Source organism: Sorex araneus, chromosome 4 (assembly GCF_027595985.1).
Source record: "Sorex araneus isolate mSorAra2 chromosome 4, mSorAra2.pri, whole genome shotgun sequence".
Classification (NCBI taxonomy): Eukaryota; Metazoa; Chordata; class Mammalia; order Eulipotyphla; family Soricidae; genus Sorex; species Sorex araneus.
In genome coordinates this window covers 110,726,864-110,747,276 of record NC_073305.1, presented here as the reverse complement: position 1 = coordinate 110,747,276, position 20,413 = coordinate 110,726,864, and the positions used below count along the sequence as shown (strand labels likewise).

Here is a 20,413-nt window from a genome sequence, read left to right as displayed (position 1 = left end):
CTATAATTGACAATATAGAATGAAGGTTTCATTTCTGGAATTCAGAATAGAATTGCTAACCTAATCTGTTGATGTGACTTAGTTATTACACAGAGCATATCCAACTTCTTTATTTTCTGTAAGCAAAAGATAAAAGTAAAAAGAAATGTAAGGAGATGTTGATATAGTGATAAATGATAGATATATGACGAATAGTGGTTTTATCACTATTAAAATCTCGGTATTAAAACTTTTGTGACTTAGTGATATAAATGTGTTTTTATTATGAGATATAATGTGAAATGAAATGTCTAATGCCTCAGAACATATTTTGAGGCAATTACCACCTACTTTTACTTTTAAGAAACTTTTTAAAGCATAATAAATGTAAGTGAACAAAAAATAATAAAACTATCTCAATAATTTGTGTTCACGTATATTGTGTAATATTTTGTAGGGCAAAAACTTCATTCTGTTTTTTGAAATTGTTGTTCAAAAACTGTTGTTTAAAACTGTTGACATGCTTGAGCTCTTGTTTTTTTTTAAAGAGTTTTAAACTTTTGGTTTTATTTTAACTTTTTTGTTGAATCACTGTGAGATAGACCATTACAAAGCTGTTCATAATTTGGTTTCAGCCAAACAGTATTCCAACACCCATCCTCCACCAGTGTACATTTACCAGCACCAATCAATCCCCAGGTTCCCTTTCATCTATCCCCATCTCTCACCCCCTGCTTGCCACTATGACAGGTGCTTTTCTTCTCTCTCTCTCTCTCTCTCTCTCTCTCTCTCTCTCTCTCTCTCTCTGGGCATTGTGGTTTGCAATATTGGTACTGAAAGTTTATCAAGAATATACCTTCCTTCCTTTTAACCCTCAGATCTTGTTCAGTGTGATCATTCTCAGCTATTATTGTCAAGTAAATTGCCTAGGAAGATATTTTAGTTCTTGGATTTTCTTTGTCTTACTCTATAGCACAAGAGAGATAGGATCAGAGAGATAGATCAAAGGGCTGGAGCCAATGTCTAGCATGCATGACGTCCCGAGGCTGATCCTTGGCACTTTGTGCCTGCTTCCCTAGCACTTCTATGTATATCCCTGGTGGGCCCTGAGCACCACTGGCATGACCAGCATAGTTGGGCACGAGCAGCACTGCATTGCCAGACGTTGGCACCTATCAGGCCTGTCACAGGGAATGAGTGACCTTCCCCAGACTCCCAAGCACTATTGGTGAGTACTCTTCCCAAACTGAAGAAAGAAAATCAGAAGAATGGACTGAAATTACTCTGAATTCCCCTGGAATTCTAACATTCTATGTCTGTACATTAGTCCTCATGATAGCTGCAGTTGTTTGAGAATTTATTATGTGCCAAATACTATGGTAAGTACTTGACACTTTGTATATCATGATCTCATTTTATTGAATCATCAATGCCTTCATTAACATTTGTTATTGATGGTTTACTTTTTGCCAAATTCTGTGATAGGTATTGGTGTATGGTGGTTGTCATTACCACCTTATAACTAAAAAAACAGAAAACTTTAATTCATCAATTTATTCAAGGTCAAGTAACTGACAGTTTCCCAACAATATATGGATATGACCAAGGTAGTAGTTTGTAGAAAATTAATAAAATATGCTTGACAAGATTGCTTTTGCTTAAATTCACTAAATAGCCACAAATTACAGAATAAAGATATTGCATGTCTTATTTCAATAACCACAGCAACTTGCCTATAATTAAAATATAGACATAGATGAAATGTACACTTGGTTTATATTTAGGGTGATTAAAAGTGTGCAAACAATATAATGAATTGTACCATTTTGGGGAGAGATGTTAAGCAGGCTAACTATCTTTTCAACTTTCCATGATCTTAGAATGATTCTAACAAGTAAAATGTTAGATAAAATAAGTAAGCAAACAAATTTCATTAAATCTAGTGGAAGATTATAGTAGTAGTCTATATTGGGCATATATCTACAGATATTGTAAGCAATATCAAATGGTTATAGTAGTTAGAGTGAATAAATAATGTTTTGAAAATTGGAAGATCTTGGTAGTAGTATTAATATTAAAGAACTATTCAACATTTATACATTGATTAGTTATGGGTACTTTGGTAATTGTCCACAGGAGTGGATATGAGTATATTTCAAAATTGTTCTGTTTACTACTCTAGCTCCCAGTTTGTTCCCTTACCACAAGCCCCTTTTAATTTAAAATAGAATGATTTTAATTGTGGGGACCTTTTGGCATACTTCTTTTCTGTTATTGAAAACAAAATCAATCTCATAAATATATTTGTTTTTGTCTTTTGTTTTTTGGGCCAAACACTGCTGGTCCTAGGGCTAACTCCTGGTCCTGTGCTCAGAGATCTGGCTTGTGGGCTTGGGGGGACCATATAAGTTGTGGGATATTGAACCCAAATGATTATGTGTAAGGACATTACCCATTGTAATATTTCCTGTTTCTTATGAATGTAATTTTAGCAAGATATTAAAAATATATATCAAATTTATTCTTTCTCTTCCAACACAAGTAAAGGAAATGTTTTCCATGTATATCCAATTAATGTTTCTTTGTCAGTTTACTATTTCATTATGTAAATACTAACACAAGTGATCAGGATTTATGCCCTAGGAGTTGTGAATATGTATTAATATATATATTTTTTCTAGGCCATTGTGGTGACTGATGGGGAGCGTATTCTTGGCTTGGGAGACCTTGGCTGCAATGGAATGGGCATCCCTGTGGGAAAGCTGGCTCTCTACACGGCCTGTGGAGGGATGAACCCACAAGAATGTCTGCCTATTACTCTAGATGTGGGAACAGAAAATGAGGTAAACAACAAGACTGATTCTGGTCTTTTGAGCTGTTTCCAAGAACTTCCTTCTTTTCCTGTCTGGTTCTTCTGCTCTCAAACCCATCTCCATTTCTTATAATCTCCCACCCCTTCCTTCTTCCCTTGTTGTTATTGATGCGATGAAGGGGCCAGTGGGCAGTAGGGCTGGATAGTGGGGGGTGTGAATCACATACACATGTCTGGCTGTGGTTCTTGCCCATTTAGCTGTACACTTGCAGGGTCATACTCTAGATGTGCAGTGCAGCTAGGCTGTGCTTCCTGGCTGTGTTGTTTGCATTTTTTCATTGCTTTGCTCACTGAGGATTGCACGCTTTAGTTGAGGTATTTATGCACAGTGGGCTGTGGTTTGGTCAGAAATTGCTTTCAGTGCCTGGGCTTACAGAGAACAGAGCTGCAGGCTCAAACAGCAGAGTTTTCAGGATTATGCTTGGTGTGTGCAGTGGTACTGGGGATTGGGCCATATGCTTGCAAGCCATATATTCTAAAGCTCCCAAGCTGTTCCTCTGGGACTTCTCTCCCAATTCTTAAAAGAAAATGATTTTCTATTTTATCTTTTTTCCCTCTTATATAATGTCACTGTCACTGTCACTGTCATCCAGTTGTTCATCGATTTGTTCGAGCGGGCACCAGTAACGTCTCTCATTGAGAGACTTATTGTTACTGTGTTTGGCATATCCAATACACACGGGTAGCTTGTCAGGCTGTGCCGTGCGGGCGCGATACTCCCAGTAGCTTGTCGAGCTCTCTGAGAGGGGCGGAGGAATCGAACACGGGTCGGCTGCGTGAAAGGCGAATGCCCTACCGCTGTGCTATCACTCCAGCCCATTATATAATGTAATTAGTATTTTTCCAGCTTCTCTAGTATTTGATTATCCCTTGATAATAATTATACCATCTTAATACAGTGTATGTTTTAAGATATCTTCGGTTTCTTTTTGTTTGTGATGCTTTTATAAATTTGAAAAAATATAAAGTAACTTGTCCTTAATTTTCAATATTTTGGAATTTCACGAGTCACCTTTGTATCTCATCCTCCTACCATCAAAGTGACCTGTTTATTCACCTTTCCACCCCCCTTCCCTTTTCCTCTGTAGTGACCACTGTAGATTTCCAGGATACCTATGAGATAGTTTTGATTGTTTTACAGTTCATTTGAATTAATTATTTATATTTCAATGAATGAATTATCAGTTATCTGTCTTTAATTTCCATATTTATTTTGTTTAATATAATCAAAATCTATTTTGTTTGCAAAAATTGGTTTTACCTTTTCAATGGAAGTATAGTATTCCATTAAGAGTCATCCCGTTGCTTATCGATTTGTTCGAGTGGGCACCAGTAACTTCTCTCATTGAGAGACTTTTTGTTACTCTTTTTGGCATATCCAATACACCCCGGGTAGCTTGCCAGGCTCTGCCGCGCTGGCTCGATACTCTCGGTAGCTTGCTGGGCTCTCCGAGAGGGGCGGAGGAATCGAACTCAGGTCGGCCGCGTGAAAGGCGCACGCCCAACCGCTGTGCTATCGCTTCAGCCCTCCGTTAAGAGTATTTATGCATATATATATATGTATATATATACATGCAGTTAGACATCCATATACCACACATATACACGCATATATCACAGCTTGTATATATAGGCATCTAAGTTGATTCATGTTTTAGTTAATGGGAATAATAATGCTATGAATATTGGTGTGCATGTATACTTTGAAATAAGTGTTTTTATATCCTTCATATATGATTTTATATCTTTCAGATATTTTTTAGATACCTTAGTATGGTAGCAGTGGATTACATGAAATTTTCTTTTCATATTTTTTATTTTAAAGACCCTTCATACTGTTTTCCATAGACACTATACCAATTTACGTTCTCAGTAACTGATTTTTCTCAACATCTTCACCAATGTTTGTTGTTTCCAATCATTTTGATAATGAACACTCTCACTACTATGAAGTGATTCTTCAATTGTGGTTTTGATTTGCATTTTTATGAGTGATGCTGAGCATTTTACCACATGTCTGTGAGTCATCTGTATTACTTCTCTGGGGAAGTATCCATGTCTTTACCAATTTTAAAATTGAGTTGTTTGTTTTACTGATGTTGAATTGTATCTGACGTTCTTATATATTTTGGATCTTAATCCATTTTTGATTTTATGCTAGTTTTTTTTCATTTTGTAAATCTTCCAAGTTGATGTGATATCATTTGTTACTTCTTTTGTTTCCTTTGAGACTAGCCTCCAAATACATTGCTGATATTGTGGTGCAGTGTACAACTGAATATTTTCTTTTATGTTTTTTATAAAGGGTTTTGGTCTGATATCTATCTTTAATCTTCACATACTTCTTAGGCCTCTTTTTGTGACTCAACTTGCTGTTTACCCTTGAAACTATTGCATGTGCACTTGAGAAGAATGTGTATTCATGGAGTGGAAGTTTATGTAAATAGCTATTAAGTGCAGCTCTTCAGTTTCTTTATATATTGCAGTTATTTCCTTGTTATTTTATTTCTAGTGATCTTTCCTTGTTTTAAGTGGTATGTTGAGATCCTCTACAATTAATTATTGGGTTATTCTCAGTTTTTCCTTTGAAGTATGTTAGTATTTTTTTTTCTGTATTTTGTTGCCCCCAGAATTGAGTGTATAAAATTTGGTGAGTGTTATATCTTCTTGTTCGCTTAATTCTTTAAGTAATATATAATATCTTTTGCGGCAGGGGCTCTCTATGAGAATATTCCTGTTCTTTCTTCTGCATCCTTGGCTTGGAACACCTTGCTCTAGTCTTTTCCTGATTCTTTGTTTATCTCTATCTTGGATGTCAAACTCTTGTAAGAATAATGAAGATGGCTTGTGCTTTTGATCCATCTACCCACTGTGTCTTCTGGTTGGAAATGTCCCTTTATTTGGTGCACACATGCTAGTAAGTGTTAGCTCCTCTTGGTGTATCTTTCTCGTAATCATATACTACCCATTATTGTCTCTTACTATCTGTTTAGTTTGAAATATAGTTTGGTATAAGTAGGATGTATCTCCTTTTACTTGATCCCATTTATCTTTGAAGTTTAAGTGGTTCTATAGATGGTAGAAGATTCAATTTCCTAGTTTATCTAGTTACTCTATGCCTTTTCATTGGGAACTTCAGACCATTGACACTTAGAGAAATCAGTGAGATAAAATAACTTATTGACATTGATTCTGGGTCTTTTTACAGATTGATTTTATTTCTTTCTCCTCCTATTCTCTCCCCCTATGTCTTTATACTTACCTTTTGTATAATGATTTTTCTTCTAAAAAATATTGCTTTGAAGTTGCTATGAATTTTACATCTAGTGTGCTAACCTTACCTTCCACTTTAGTAAAATATTTTATTTTGAAAATCTAAAGTTCATTCTAAGATGCCACATTATTATGCTCCCTTCTCACATTTTATGCTTTTTATGATCAATCTACTTAAAAAATACTGTCTGCTAAGTATCTTACTCTTTCTGGATTGGGTTTCTCTTTTAGAAGTCCTTTTAATCTTTATTGAAGAATAAGTTTAATGGCCTTGAATTTCATTAGTTGCTCTATGAAACCTTTCTTTTCTTTTTGATATTTGGGCCACACCTAGCAGTGCAGTGCTTACTCCTGGCTCTGCATTCAGTGATCACACTTGGCAGGGTTTGGGGGACCATGTGGGGTGCCAGAGATTGAACCTGGGTCAGCCACATGCCAGGCAGTTTCCCTTATTGTACTATCACTCCAGCTCTGTCTGAATGCTTATTATCATTCCATCAATTTGAGTGATAACCTAGCTAGATAGAATATCTTTCATTGGAAGTCTTTTCCAGTCAGCATTTTGGATACATCTAGTAATTTCCTTCTGGCCTGGAGATTTATAATGGATAAATTTGGTCTGGGGAGATAGCTCAAAGGAATACTGTGCATCACTGCATCACTGACACCGCATGTCTCCTGGGAATCACTGGGAACAATTCCTGAGCTACTCTGGGAGTCACCCCTGGGCATCAGTAATTGTGGCCCAAAACTGGCTGATAAGTTGGCTATATTATTAGAGTTCCTTTATACATGGCTTTGCCTTTGTTCGATGCATTTTAAATTTTTATCTGTCTTTGATTTTTGCCATTTTAATAAGAACATCTTAGTATGTGTCTGTTTAGTTTTATTTTTGTTCAGAATCCTTTGAAATTCCTGAATTTGTGTCTTTGCCTTCTTTCTTCATTTGGCAAAGTTCTAAATTATTATTTCTAATGCAAAGTATGTATCTTCTTTCTTTCTGCATCCTCTGGAGCCCCTTGATGAAAGTGTTGTTCCTCCCGATGCTCTCTGATAAATCTCTTATGCTAACTCCATTTTAAAAATTATTTTTCTGTTCTTTTTAAAAAGCATTAAAGCATTTCTCTACTCCTTTTGCTCGTTGGATCAGTCCTTGGAATTTTCTCATGATTTCTCTGCCCATGTTTCATGCTTATGTCTAAGTCTCTTACGCTGTTTTCCTTATTTTAATGAACATCCTTTTGATGGTTGGAGATTCTTTTTCTTTTCTTTTTTTTTGGGATGGTTGGTGATCCTAATTAGGGAATTAAGAAAGCCCTGATGTTCTGGGGGCTCTTCCCTGGCTTCTGTCTTGATCCATCAGTGCAGGTGAATTTCTTTATTTCTTCATCTGTGTGATGCTATGCCATGCCAAGAGGCAAAGGTTCGAGCAGACCTGAACAGTGACTTCAACTTTATGACCCGAGTCCCAGGCAGAGTGTGTGGTGCTCAGTCTGTGTGGGTCTTGCCTACTGCCAGAAACTGGTACTCATGGGAGTCCTGCAGCAGCCTCTGTGCTGGCTGAGTGGACTTGGACAGCAATTCAAGATTCCCAGTTGCTATTGCCGGGCAACAGCTGTGGTGTCCAAGTCAAGTGGGCCTGAGCAGCAGCCGGGGATTTGCTGTGTCAAGTGCCCAGGAGCAGCTGTGGCACAGAGTAGATCCAAGTGACAGCTAGGGGCTTTGCCTCTGTGAGCGCTTGGAGCAGCGGTAGTGCCAAGATCACATAGGCCTGCACAGTGTTCTGTATTGGAAATGTGTGAGCGTTTTTGCAAGACCCAAGTCCCTAAGTCGGAGCAAGCCTGGACTGCAATCATATTTTCAAGATCATGACTGCTTGGGAGCAGCTAGAGACCAAATTTGGATAGATCTCAGAAGCCACCGGGAGTTTCAACTCAGAAATACAAGGAGTGTGTGAAACTTGAACAATACCCAGAGATTTAAGATTATCAGTGCCAGGCTGCCCCTTTGTACCAGGTTTGAGCAAACCTGTATGTCAGTTCAGAGTTTACAGTCACAAATGCTCAGTGACAGAGGTTTCCATTGCAACCTGGCCTGTGGGTACAGGATCATTAATCTGGGACTTAAAATTGCAGTTGCCCCGAGGTCCCTCTCACCAAGATCAAGAGGGCCTGACTCATAACCAGGCAATCAAGCTTGCCCTGAGAGGATTTCCCAGGTTGACCTGCTGTGTCACATTGGTCTGGGCAGGCTCGGAGAACCTTTGTGGGGGACTAGGGACTCAGTCACAGAGCATGCCCATGGGGGCTGCTGGGAGCACGGTAGGCATTGGGGACCCTACTTAGATGCAGATCCTGGTGATAGTTGCTGCTGTCACTGTCATCCAGTTGTTCATCGATTTGTTCGAGCGGGCACCAGTAACGTCTCTCATTGTGAGACTTATTGTTACTGTTTTTGGCATATCCAATACGCACGGGTAGCTTGCCAGGCTCTGTTGTGCGGGCGCAATACTCTCGGTAGCTTGCCAGGCTCTCTGAGAGGGGCGGAGGAATCAAACACGGGTTGGCTGCGTGAAAGGCGAATGCCCTACCGCTGTGCTATCGCTAGTTGCTGCTTTAAAAAAAAACAAATCAGTACTCAAAAATTTCTGTCTGGAATTAAGATGGTGCCACAAGTAACCTTATCTGTATGTACTCTCCTTATCTCCTTTTTGAGAACTCTATTATATTTTCTTAAGCTTTGTCTGTAATTTTGAGAACTCGCTTATATTTTATCATGCTTTGTCTTTTATTTTTATGCTTTATCCTTTCTTTTCCTTCTTAATCTTTTTCCTCCTCTCAAATCTTTGCATTACACGTGATACCTATGGCTAAGAAAACTAACCTTTTTTTTTTTTTTTGGGTCACACCCGGCGATGCACAGGGGGTTACTCCTGGCTCTTCACTCAGGAATTACCCCTGGCGGTGCTCAGGGGACCATATGGGATGCTGGGATTAGAACCCGGGTTGGCCGCGTGCAAGGCAAACGCCCTACCCGCTGTGCTATCGCTCCAGCCCCCCTAACCTGTTTTTTTAAGTGCTGGCTTAGCACTAAGTTTTGAACTTTTTTTATTCAGCAAAGATTTGGTCTTTACTCTTCATCATGTGGAGTTTTTAGTTAAGCTTATGATTGATCAGTTAAGTTTACTTTCGGTACTAGTCTGTAGAGCAATTATGCATATTGGGCTAAACTATTTCTAGAAAATTTTTTATCAGCTGAATCTCCAATGCTCCAGTAATTATTCAAGTTTTAATTATTATGACAATTTAAAAAAATAATTTTTGACAGAGACATAGTAAAAGAATTTTATAACTTCATGATTTAATTCATAAGCACTATCTTATTCATGGGCTGGAGCAATAGCACAGCGGGTAGGGCGTTTGCCTTGCACATGGCCAACCCAGGTTCGATTCCTCCACTCCTCTTGGAGAGTTCGGCAAGCTACCGAGAGTATCTCGCCTGCATGGCAGAGTCTGGCAAGCTACCTGTAGTGCATTCTATATGCCAAAAACAGTAACAATAAGTCTCACAATAGAGACATAACTGATGTGCACTCCAGCAATCGATAAGCAATGAATGACAGTGATACAGTAATCTTATTCATGAATTGTAATAGTTACTGTAGTCAGATGTTTCTGTGATATGTACTTTACTTATTAGCATGGAAAGAATGAAAGAAAAGTGGAAACATCTAACATCTTTTTCCTATTGTGTTTTTTTCTGATTCATATCTTAAAAGTCAAAATATATTCCAGACATAGAGAAAAGTATTTTTATTCTCACATTAGTAGCTCCTTAGCACATCAGCTTCAGCAATTTGGAAGTCCGCTAGGAGATTGTTTAAAACTTTTAGGCCCAGAGGAGTATACAACTATACTTAGTTTTAGATTTATATTTCAACTGAAATATACTGATATCATTATTATATTAACCTCTAACCAGCTAGAATGCATTAATTCATTGTATAGTGAATTATAAGGAGGATATATATGCATATATATTTATATATAAATATAAAGTGTACTGGGGGAAAAATACACTTTCAGAATAAAAGTGGATCCTATTACTAATAGACTAGGACACCAGATATGACCTGGAATATAATTTCTGTTGGCTGTTAAATCATCTAAATGATCTAAGCTGAACAACATTGTCACATCTTCAAAAGCTTAATTAACTACCTCCAAACTCTCTTATAACATTATTTTGTTAATGTGTTTGATTCAGTAGATAGTAAAGAAGACTGGAGTGTTTTGAACAGTTGGGTCTTTCTCTATATAGATTCTTATTCTTCACAAGTTGTTCACCTTCTACATGTGCTATATTGTTAACCTCCATCTTTGGTTACCAAAAGTTTCGCTCTTATAGATCCAAAGTTTAGAACACTGTCATCTAAATTGTATCTAGGTCCAAATAAATTTTCTTATGTTTTGTTCCTCATTGTAGTTCTTTTTATATATTCCCATATACCAAACATTTGATGGCCAGTTAGGGACAGAATAACCATAATCAGTACTCCATTCAAAAATTGGAGGAGTAGAAATAAATCAAAAGGAGAAAGAGAATATTATGTATGTAAATTATATTATGAGCAATTATATGACAAAATTGAATAACTTAGAGAAATGGATAGATTCTTAGACATATATAGCATTCTAAGACTAAATCAGGAATAGAAAAAACAAATTGTTTCTTCCTGAATGAATTCAAAGTGTGATGAATACCTACCTCCCCCAAAAGCTTACAGCTAAATAGTATCTCTAGTGTTACCAAATATTCAAAGAAAAAATAATAGCTGTCTTTTTCAAATTCTTCCATAAAAATAAAAGAAGGTAAAGCTTTCAAGCAAATTCTGTGAAGTCATCAATAATCTTGAAGCCAAAGATATCACATACGAAAATAAAATGCAATCACTTGATGAAGTTCTACCATGCAAATTCATTAAAGGAATTATATACCGGGTCAAGTAGGTTTTACTTCATGCTACAATGATGTTTCAACAAATACAATAATAAACATATGTAACATAACAAAAGGAAGGACAAAAATCAGATGATCATCTCAACAAGTGCCGAAAAAGCAGTTGACAAGATTCAGTAAACGTTAATGACTGAAAAAAAAAACAACAACAAAAAACAACCTTAACAAAATGAGTATAGAAGGAATCTACTGTAACCTAATAAAGGGAATTTCTAACAATCCCAGTCTTGCTAATATCATAAAGACAAAACTCTGAAAACTGTTCTCTAATCTCAGGAACAAAGGTGTCCACTTTCACTAGTATTGTTAAATATTATTTTGAATAGGACTGGAGTGGTAGCACAGTGGGTAGAGCATTTGCTTTGCATGCAACCGACCCAGGTTCGATTCCTCCGTCCCTCTCAGAGAGCCCGGCAAGCTATCTAGAACATCCTGCCCACACGGCAGAGCTTGGCAAGCTACCCATGGTGTATTCAATATGCCAAAAGCAGTAACAACAAGTCTCAAAATGGAGACGTTACTGGTGCCTACTCTAGCAAATTGATGAAAAACGAGAAGACAGTGCTACAGTGCTACATTATTTTGAATATACTAGTAAAAGCAGCTAGACAAGAAAAGGTTATGAAAAGAACCCAAATTGAGAAGAAAAAGTAAAACAATCACTCTTTTGCTAATTAGATAATATACATATAAAATTCCGGAGAGTTTGCTAAAGTGCTATTATAGTCAAGTATATTAAGGTGTAGAAAAAGTTATTATCATTATCACAGAAATATAACAAAAATTTATAAAATTTATTTATAACTATTGAAAGACCAAATAGACACTAAGTAGTGTCTATTTGGATACTATTAACTGGAGTAAAAAGGATGAAAAATGGAAGCTTCATGCTTCCCAACTTCAAATTATACAACAGAGCAGTGGTAATGAAAATCGCATGGTTTTGGAATGAAAAGATACACAGATTAATGGAACAGGACTAAGACCCTAGAAATAAAATCCCTAAGACAGCTAAGAGAGATGAAATTCTAGCATCTGCAACATCTTAGTATATATTAAGAGGTATTACACTTGGTGACATAAGCTACAGAGAGAAAGTATACCCTGTAAAATATTGGTCAAAATGTTGTATGTAGAGAAAATAGATGAGCAAAATAAACACATTTTTAACTACAAGGTCAATTAGTTGTTAATAGAAGGGAAGTGGGTAGAAAGGTGGGCAAATTGGAATAAAGGGAACACACATATTCGAGTTGTACTTTCAGCTATGAACTCAGTGTTGTGTCGTATGTAAAGATATTGATTTTCCAACATATTTTTTATCTACAATGTTATTTTATTTCATAAGATAGAGTGGGATGAATATGGGTTATGGCAATTTGCCATGCATAATATGATGAGATAGGAAGAGAATAAATCATAAAGAACACACATTCCAAATGGGAAAAAAAGAAATTATAGGACTGTAAATGGTTCACAGCAGTTTGGAATTCCCCATGGATATGTGTTAGAGACCACCTACTTGGGGGCCAAAAATTGTTGTTTGAGGAGAGTGTTGTGTTTTGCAAAGAGCATACAGTTCTGCTTCTTCAGAGTATTCTGGAGTTGTTAGCTCAGGGTTTTGTAAATTCTGTCATTTGGACTCTTGGTTCTTTCCTTTGATATAGTATTCTTTTCCATTAAGAAACAGCTGTATGACAGAGATTTTTGGTGATGACTCTGAGACAACAGTGAAGGGAAGCATACAGTTGGTGGAAGATGTGGTGTTGGAATATTGTGTGCTTGAAACTATAACGGGATTGTAAATCACAGTGCTTTGAAACAAAAAAGAAAGAAAAAGAAAGAAAGGAATAAAGAGAGAGAAAGAAAGAAAAAGGAAGGAAGGAAGGAAGGAAGGAAGGAAGGAAGGAAGGAAGGAAGGAAGAAAGGAAGATAGGAAGAAAGAAGAAAAGAAGTGACTATGTGTGAGATCATGGTTATAGCTCTCTCTACACCACATCTTCCGTCAAGTGTCTGCTTGTTCATGTGTGAGCACCTATGTTTTTTTTCCTATGCCACAAAGGAAGGGAGGAAGAAAGAAAAAGAGAGAGAGAGAGAAGGAGAGAAAGAGAAAAAGAAAGGGAGAAAGAGAAAGAATTGGCTGTGTTTGTAACTGAATTACTTTCTCAGCCTGCTTCCTTCCTGTGATAATTTGGATACTCAGAGAAATAGCGTTTTAGTTTGGTTTTTGGCTTGGGGACACAGTTGGCAATACTCAGGACTTATTCCTAACTCTGCACTCAGGAATCACTCCTTGCAGCACTCAGGGGACCTCAGGGCATGCTGGGGATCCAACATTGTTTGGTTGTGTGCAAGGCAAGCTCCCTACCCACTGAACTCTCACTCCGACCCTCAGAGTAGTTTTATTTCAGGTGTGTTTGTCTCAATCTGGTTAGTAATACAACATTCTAATTTTTTTTTTGACTTTCTTTGTCTCAGGCTATGGTCTGTTCCATTAGACCTAAAAGTTCCCACTAAGCATAGTTTTCAAAACAGATCTTCTCTATACACTGGTTGATGGGAGAAGAGTGCTGTGGGACTGGTTCCTTTGTCTCACCAAGATGATCAATAAAATTCCACTTGAAGTCATTAAAATTTTTTTAAAAGGTGTTTAACTATAAACTTAATTTGATCTTTGATTGCAAGCCTTAATGCCTTAGTTTACTTGGAAATCTCATAACCAAATCTAATATCATCTATGTGTTTCCATTTTTTCTCACAAGCTATTTCCTTGTTTACTATACTATGTATTTTTTGGAGGGAGGAGGACTTGGATCACACTAGGCAGTGCTGGAGGGGGCAAGCCACTCCCCATGGTACCTGGGGGACCAGGTGAGCCATATACAAGGAAAGCAAGCACCATATCTCTTTGTAATGTCTCTCAAGCTCCAGTGCATAAGGCGTACTAATCTGTATATTTGACATTCTGCCTAAAAATCTTAAGTAGATTTGCAAGTTCACTAGGTACATTTTATCTATATCAGATTGTTGAAGGTGGAGGTTTTGTCCATTATTTCACTGTACATGACATAAATTGCTATTTTTTTTCCCATGCTGCAAACACAGTTCATCCTTTAAACTTTCTTTTGGCAAGATTTTGTAGTTTCCAGTACCAGAGCTCACACATAGTTTGTTAAATACGTCCTTATGAATTCCATGTTTGGTATGGTATTTTAAATGAAGTTGTGCATTTTATTTCATTTTTCAACTGTCTTTTGCTAATATGTTGAAAAACAATTTGTGTAAATTAACTTTATATCTTACAATTGTATTAAAGTTACATTTTTTTAATGAATTCTTGGTAGGGTTCTTATTATTTCTTATCTGCATAATTATGTGTGTACAAGTAAAAATAGGTTCTTTTATGCCAGTATTTCTGTTTTTCTTTTTCTTGGCTTATTATAATTTCTAGGGTTTCCAGTACATTGTTGAGTAGGAGTGGTGAGAGTAGATATCCTTGTCTAGTTTTGAGTGTTAGGGACTAGCATTCCATCTTTCACTGTTAAATATGTTGTTAGCCGTAAGTTTCTCATAGATGCCCTTCTTTAAGTGAAAAAATCTTTTCTGGGAGCTTTGTTATAAATGTATACATTTTGTCATATCTAAATTATGTCTCAGTTGAAAGCTAATTTCAAAACTTTAGTAATTTTATACAGACTAAAATTTGAACAAAGCAGTATTTCATTTTTTAGCTTTAGTTTTATTAAGGCTTTAATTTTGCTCTTAATCAGTGTAAAATTATAGACACTAAGAATGCACAAAGCCTAATTTGGAAAGATATCGCCAATGCCATTATTCATCGAAGTAGTAGGTACATTATCCAAGATCTGGAAATAACTTAAATGCCCTACAAAATGATGAGTGGATAAAGATATTGTGGTGTATAGACACAACAGAGTGCTACTTAGCTGTCAGATGAAATTTTTCTACAACACTGATGGATAAAAAGGGATATCATCTTAAATGAAATTAATTACAAGGAGAAAGTGGATGCTCTCACTTGTGTATAATATAAAGAAATAAAATGAAAAAGAAACAAAGCAAGGGATTTGACTGTCCAATGAAAACAAATCCTTAAGCTTATGATGGATTTAAGGTTATCAGACTGGTTAAGGGTAGACATGAAAGACCCTATAGATTGTGATGGAGGAACAGTGTTAGTTTGGTGGTGGGTATGATGTAGTTAGAATGTACCAGCAAATTATAAACTCTCCTAAAATATTGTTATCTCAATGAAAAAAACTGAGTAATTCAAAATAGAATATAAAGGACAGAGATGACTCAGTGAGCTGAAGCACATGCTTTGCTTACAGGAAGCTGGGGTTCAATTGCAAGACACTGCCTAGTCCACTCAATACCTCTATTGCAAACTACAACGCCCAAAAGGAGAGAGAACAAAAGGGAATACCCTGCTACAGAGGCAGGGTGGGGTGGTGGGGGGTGGGGTGGGGGTGGCAAGAGGGATACTGGGATCATTGGTGGAGGTGAATGGGCACTAGTGGAGGGATGGGTAAATGATCACTGTATGAGTGAAATGCAAACACAAAAGTTCATAAGTTTGTAACTGTACATCACAGTGATTCTCTAATAAAAGAAAGAAAGAAAGAAAGAAAGAAAGAAAGAAAGAAAGAAAGAAAGAAAGAAAGAAAGAAAGAAAGAAAGAAAGAAAGAAAGAAAGAAAAAGAAAGGAAAGAAGGGAAAGAAAGGAGAAAGAAAAGAAAGAAGGAAGGAAGAAAGAAAGAAAGAAAGAAAGAAAGAGAGAGAAAGAGAAAGAAAGAAAGAAAGAAAGAAAGAAAGAAAGAAAGAAAGAAAGAAAGAAAGAAAGAAAGAAAGAAAGAAAGAAAGAAAGAAAGAAAAAGAAAGAAAGACACTGCCTGGTCTCCCACCACAGTAACCAGAGGTGGCCTCTGATATTCACAGATCAGCCTCAGAACCAAAACTAAATAAATAAATGCAATGGAAAAAAAAATCCAAATGCTGCCTTAAAAAAGATGTTTGCATAAAGATATAATGCATTAAAAAAACTACTTATGCTTTTAGAAATAGAAATGAGCATAAAAAGAGGCTTACTACTTTTTCATTTTCTAAGCTAATATAATATTTGAAACTAAATCTGTTTCTCTGTGACATGCCTGTAAGATACAAATTTAACTTTTTATTTTTTAAAATAATTTTTCACTGGGATTTGCAATATTATCAATTATACTTTTCAGGCATGCACCATTCCAACACGAGTCCCCACCAGAGAGCTACTTCCCTACATCAGTGTCCCAAGAGCCTCTCCCCACCTCCCTTGTAAGCTCCAGTGCTGATGACTTGGGCCATTTGTTGTTTCTTAACGTCATTTCTTTGTATCTGCTATATGAGAGAAATGTTTTTAAAAAGTTATTGTGGAGATATACTTACACTTATAGATGATTAAATCTAAACTCCTGAAATTCTATAAAATTGTAAACCATGATGAGTTGATAAAAAATTTTAAAGACTGGGGCTGGAATAGCACAGTGGGTAGGGTGTTTGCCTTGCACGCGGCCGACCCAGGTTCGATTTCCAGCATCCCATGTGGTCCCCTGAGCTCCTCCAGGAGTAATTCCTGAGTGCAGAGCCAGGAGTAATCCCTGTGCATTGCCAAAAAGAAAAAAAAAATTAAAGACTATCTTTTTTTTAAACATGTATATTATTTAAAAATTAATAGGGAAAATTATATGATGATACATTTTAAAATTTACATGAAATAGGTAAATCCTACAAATATATAGTTTACTAAAAGAAGACAAATTAAGAAAACTTTAAGGAAAAATTTAATCAGATCTTATAAAACTATAAAAAAGTGTTTTATCCTCAAAAGGGAATATTGGCTTTATGTTAGAAGATATTATCAATAATACTTTAGTGTTTTCATTAATAAGTAAATTATTATAATAAAATTTTCTATACATATAAAAATGTTCACCTGAATGGACATTTAACATTCAATATAACGAAACATTAATTTATTATTAAAAAAGTATAAAATTACTTACCAATCTAGGGATTAAAAAATCCTTCTTAATCTGCAGAGAGCAACCATAAAAGCACTATGAGTGAGTGTTATACTAAGTGGCACAATGTTGAGAAGTTTGTCTTTTCTTTTTAAGAAAATCCCTTAACACTTGCAAAACTGATTTCAGTGCTATAATTACCTCAATTGTCGATTGTCCATGAAGCTTTATATTGTTTCTTCAAATCTCAGTGATAATGTAGCTGGATAGAGTATTCTTACTAAGGTGTTCATTTTATTAATTTTCTTGTTTCTGTTTTACACCGATCTCTCTGGCTCAGAGTCTTATTTGATAGATATGCTGTGAATCTTCTGGGCTTTTCTTTGCAAATTTCTCATTTGCTTTTTGCTTTTTTCATATTACGTTGGTATCTTTGGCTTTTATTATTCTGATTATAATGTGTTTTGGAGTTTTTCTAGTCCGGTCTGTTATCACTAAGACCCCTCAGGGTTCTTGGATCTCAGTGACTACACACCTCAACTCTGGGAAATTCTTATCTGATTTCTTTAATGAGTGGTTCTTCATCAAACGTGTGACCTGAGCTTCAGGGATTTCAAGGATTCTTATATTGTTTCTCTTAAATTCATCCCAAGTTCTTAAGTGTTATTTCTTTCTTTTCAGACTCCCCCACCTCCCACTCCAATCCCCATCTTTTGCTGTTTTGTAGAAAATTTCTGTGTCTCATCTTGGGGGAGCCAGAGTGATAGTACAGTACAGCAGCTAGGACACTTGCCTTGCATGCGTTGGACCTGGTTGGGTCCCTGGCAGCCCATATAGTCCTGGAACTCAGCCAGGAGTGGTCCTCAGGGGATGGGATTGATGTTGGAAAATTGTGCTCATGGAATTTGATCCTGAATGATTCTAAAAATTGGATGCTGTGAATAACTGTATAAATTACAGTACCTCAATAAAAATACTTTAAAAAAACAAAAAGACCTTGGGATGTCAGCTGGGTAGTTCACCTCACCTGGAAAGTCGGAGGAGCAGCAAGCTGAAGGTTTCAAATGTAGAGGAAGGCCTACTGCAAATTTCACTTTTCTAATTAGCAGTCCCAATTCAGGTTTGGTGCCTTTTTTGTCCCCAGAATATATTTTGAGTTTTTAATAATTTTCTTTTTTATTTTTTAACTTGGCACCTTAATACTGTAAATGCTCTCTATTATAGACTAAATAGCTATAGGTTACTTTACTTTTTATTTTTATATATGAGGAAGCCAAAGCTCAGAAAGAGAAGATTTCCATTAGTTATTTCTCAATCTTTGTTTACTTTTCTCTCAATAGGAGTTACTTAAGGATCCATTGTACATTGGACTCCGACAGAGAAGAGTGAGAGGTCCTGAATATGATAAATTTTTGGATGAATTCATGGAGGCAGTTTCTTCCAAGTATGTATTATCTTTATTTTATTCATATTTGACTTGAATTTCAAGAATCTAAAGATGAAATAACATAAAAAATGAACCATTAAAATCCATTTGGTTACAAAGTTTAATAATAGAGTGATTTGAATGAAATATCTTCACATTACCATCATAACTTAGGGACCAAATGTTACTATCCTATAAATGTTTCCCTAATGGTTGTCTATATTGCTACTCCAAAATATGCTTTGTTTTGAGGAATCTTTGTATTCTGTAGTTAATGAAATGCATGTTTGTTGTGAATGACCCTGTGACCAGGAACTAAACTTCCTTAGCAAGCCTTCTTACAATTGCTGCTTGTCTGTACTCTATTTCTAGTTCTGTAGAATCTGATCTTTAATTAACTTCATTGATATATTTGACTCTTTGAGGTACAAGAAGCAGAGACTAAGTATGAGTCCAATTCAAAAGTGTTCAGAATGAGGGGCTGGAGCGATAGCACAGCGAGTAGGGCGTTTGCCTTGCACGAGGCCGACCTGGGTTCGATTCCCAGCATCCCATATGGTCCCCTGAGCACCACCAGGAGTCATTCCTGAGTGCATGAGCCAGAATAACCCCTGTGCATCGCCTGGTTTGACTCAAAAAGGAAAAAATAAAGTGTCCAGAATGAGCACAAATCAGGACATAAATAACTATGAGCCTATGATAAAATCTGTGATATTTGTTCACTGTTTAGGCAGCATTTAATTGTAGCCAAGTGCTACTGTAAAATTTTCCATTTTTTTAAAAAGAAGAAACTTGCACCATAATTTAGAGAAGTATGTCACATTAATCATTCTGAGAGAATTCTGTCACATTAAGAGAGTCCAATTCAAAAGTGTCCAGGATGAGGAGCTCGATCGATAGCATAGCAGGCAGGGCATTTGCCTTGCATGCAGCTGACCGGGTTCAATTTCCAGCATCCCATATGGTCCCCCAAGCCCTGCCAGAAGTAATTCCTGAGTGCACGAGCCAGGAGTAACCCCTGTGCATTGCTGGGTGTGACCCAAAAAGCAAAGCAAAAAAAAAAAAGAAAAAACAGTCATCACATTTGTTATTGTATAGCCCCAGAAACCATGAACTATTTATAAATACATATGTTGCCATGGTTTTTCATAGAAATAAACTCCTCACTAGAAATAGTTACAACTAGATCTGTAGATAGAGATGTCTGTCTGCTTTCATTTTTATCATAAGGTTTAATTTTGAGAAGTTATACCCAGTAGTTGAAAGTACTTTTTATCAGTTTGTACAGTATTTAGAATATATTGAATTTTTAACTGTTTTAGTGCAGCTTGTATTTGCCAAATAGAGACTATACTAGAAATTCTAATGCTTAATTGTTTTTATTAACAAGTTTGCTTAGGCTGTACTTAGTCATAGGAAGAGCTTAAAAGTTGCAGTTTAAGATTACATGGAACAATTTATAATAGTTTTTTTTTTCGCTTTTTGGGTCACACCTGGCGGTGCACAGGGGTTACTCCTGGCTCTGCAAGCAGGAATTACCCCTTGCGGCGCTCAGGGGACCATATGGGATGCTGGGAATCGAACCCGGGCCGGCCGCATGCAAGGCAAACGCCCTACCCGCTGAGCTATTGCTCCAGCCCCTGTAATAGTTTTTTCATATTTAAAATTCCTACTCTAGGGGCTGGAGCGATAGCACAGCGGGTAGGGCGTTTGCCTTGCACACGGCCGACCCGGGTTCGAATCCCAGCATCCCATATGGTCCCCTGAGCACTGCCAGGAGTAATTCCTGAGTGTAGAACCAGGAGAAACCCCTGTGCATCTCCG

General features: G+C 36.6%; 1 protein-coding gene across 1 annotated transcript in view; it reads left to right on the top strand.

Moving 5' to 3' along the window:
* The window catches only part of ME1 (malic enzyme 1), a 137,699-nt gene that overhangs the window by 58,558 nt on the left and 58,728 nt on the right, over window positions 1–20,413 (top strand). The window contains exons 5-6 of the mRNA XM_055136663.1: window positions 2,661–2,822; window positions 18,504–18,607. Coding sequence (XP_054992638.1) covers window positions 2,661–2,822; window positions 18,504–18,607 — 266 coding nt within the window. The remainder of the gene's footprint in view (window positions 1–2,660; window positions 2,823–18,503; window positions 18,608–20,413) is intronic.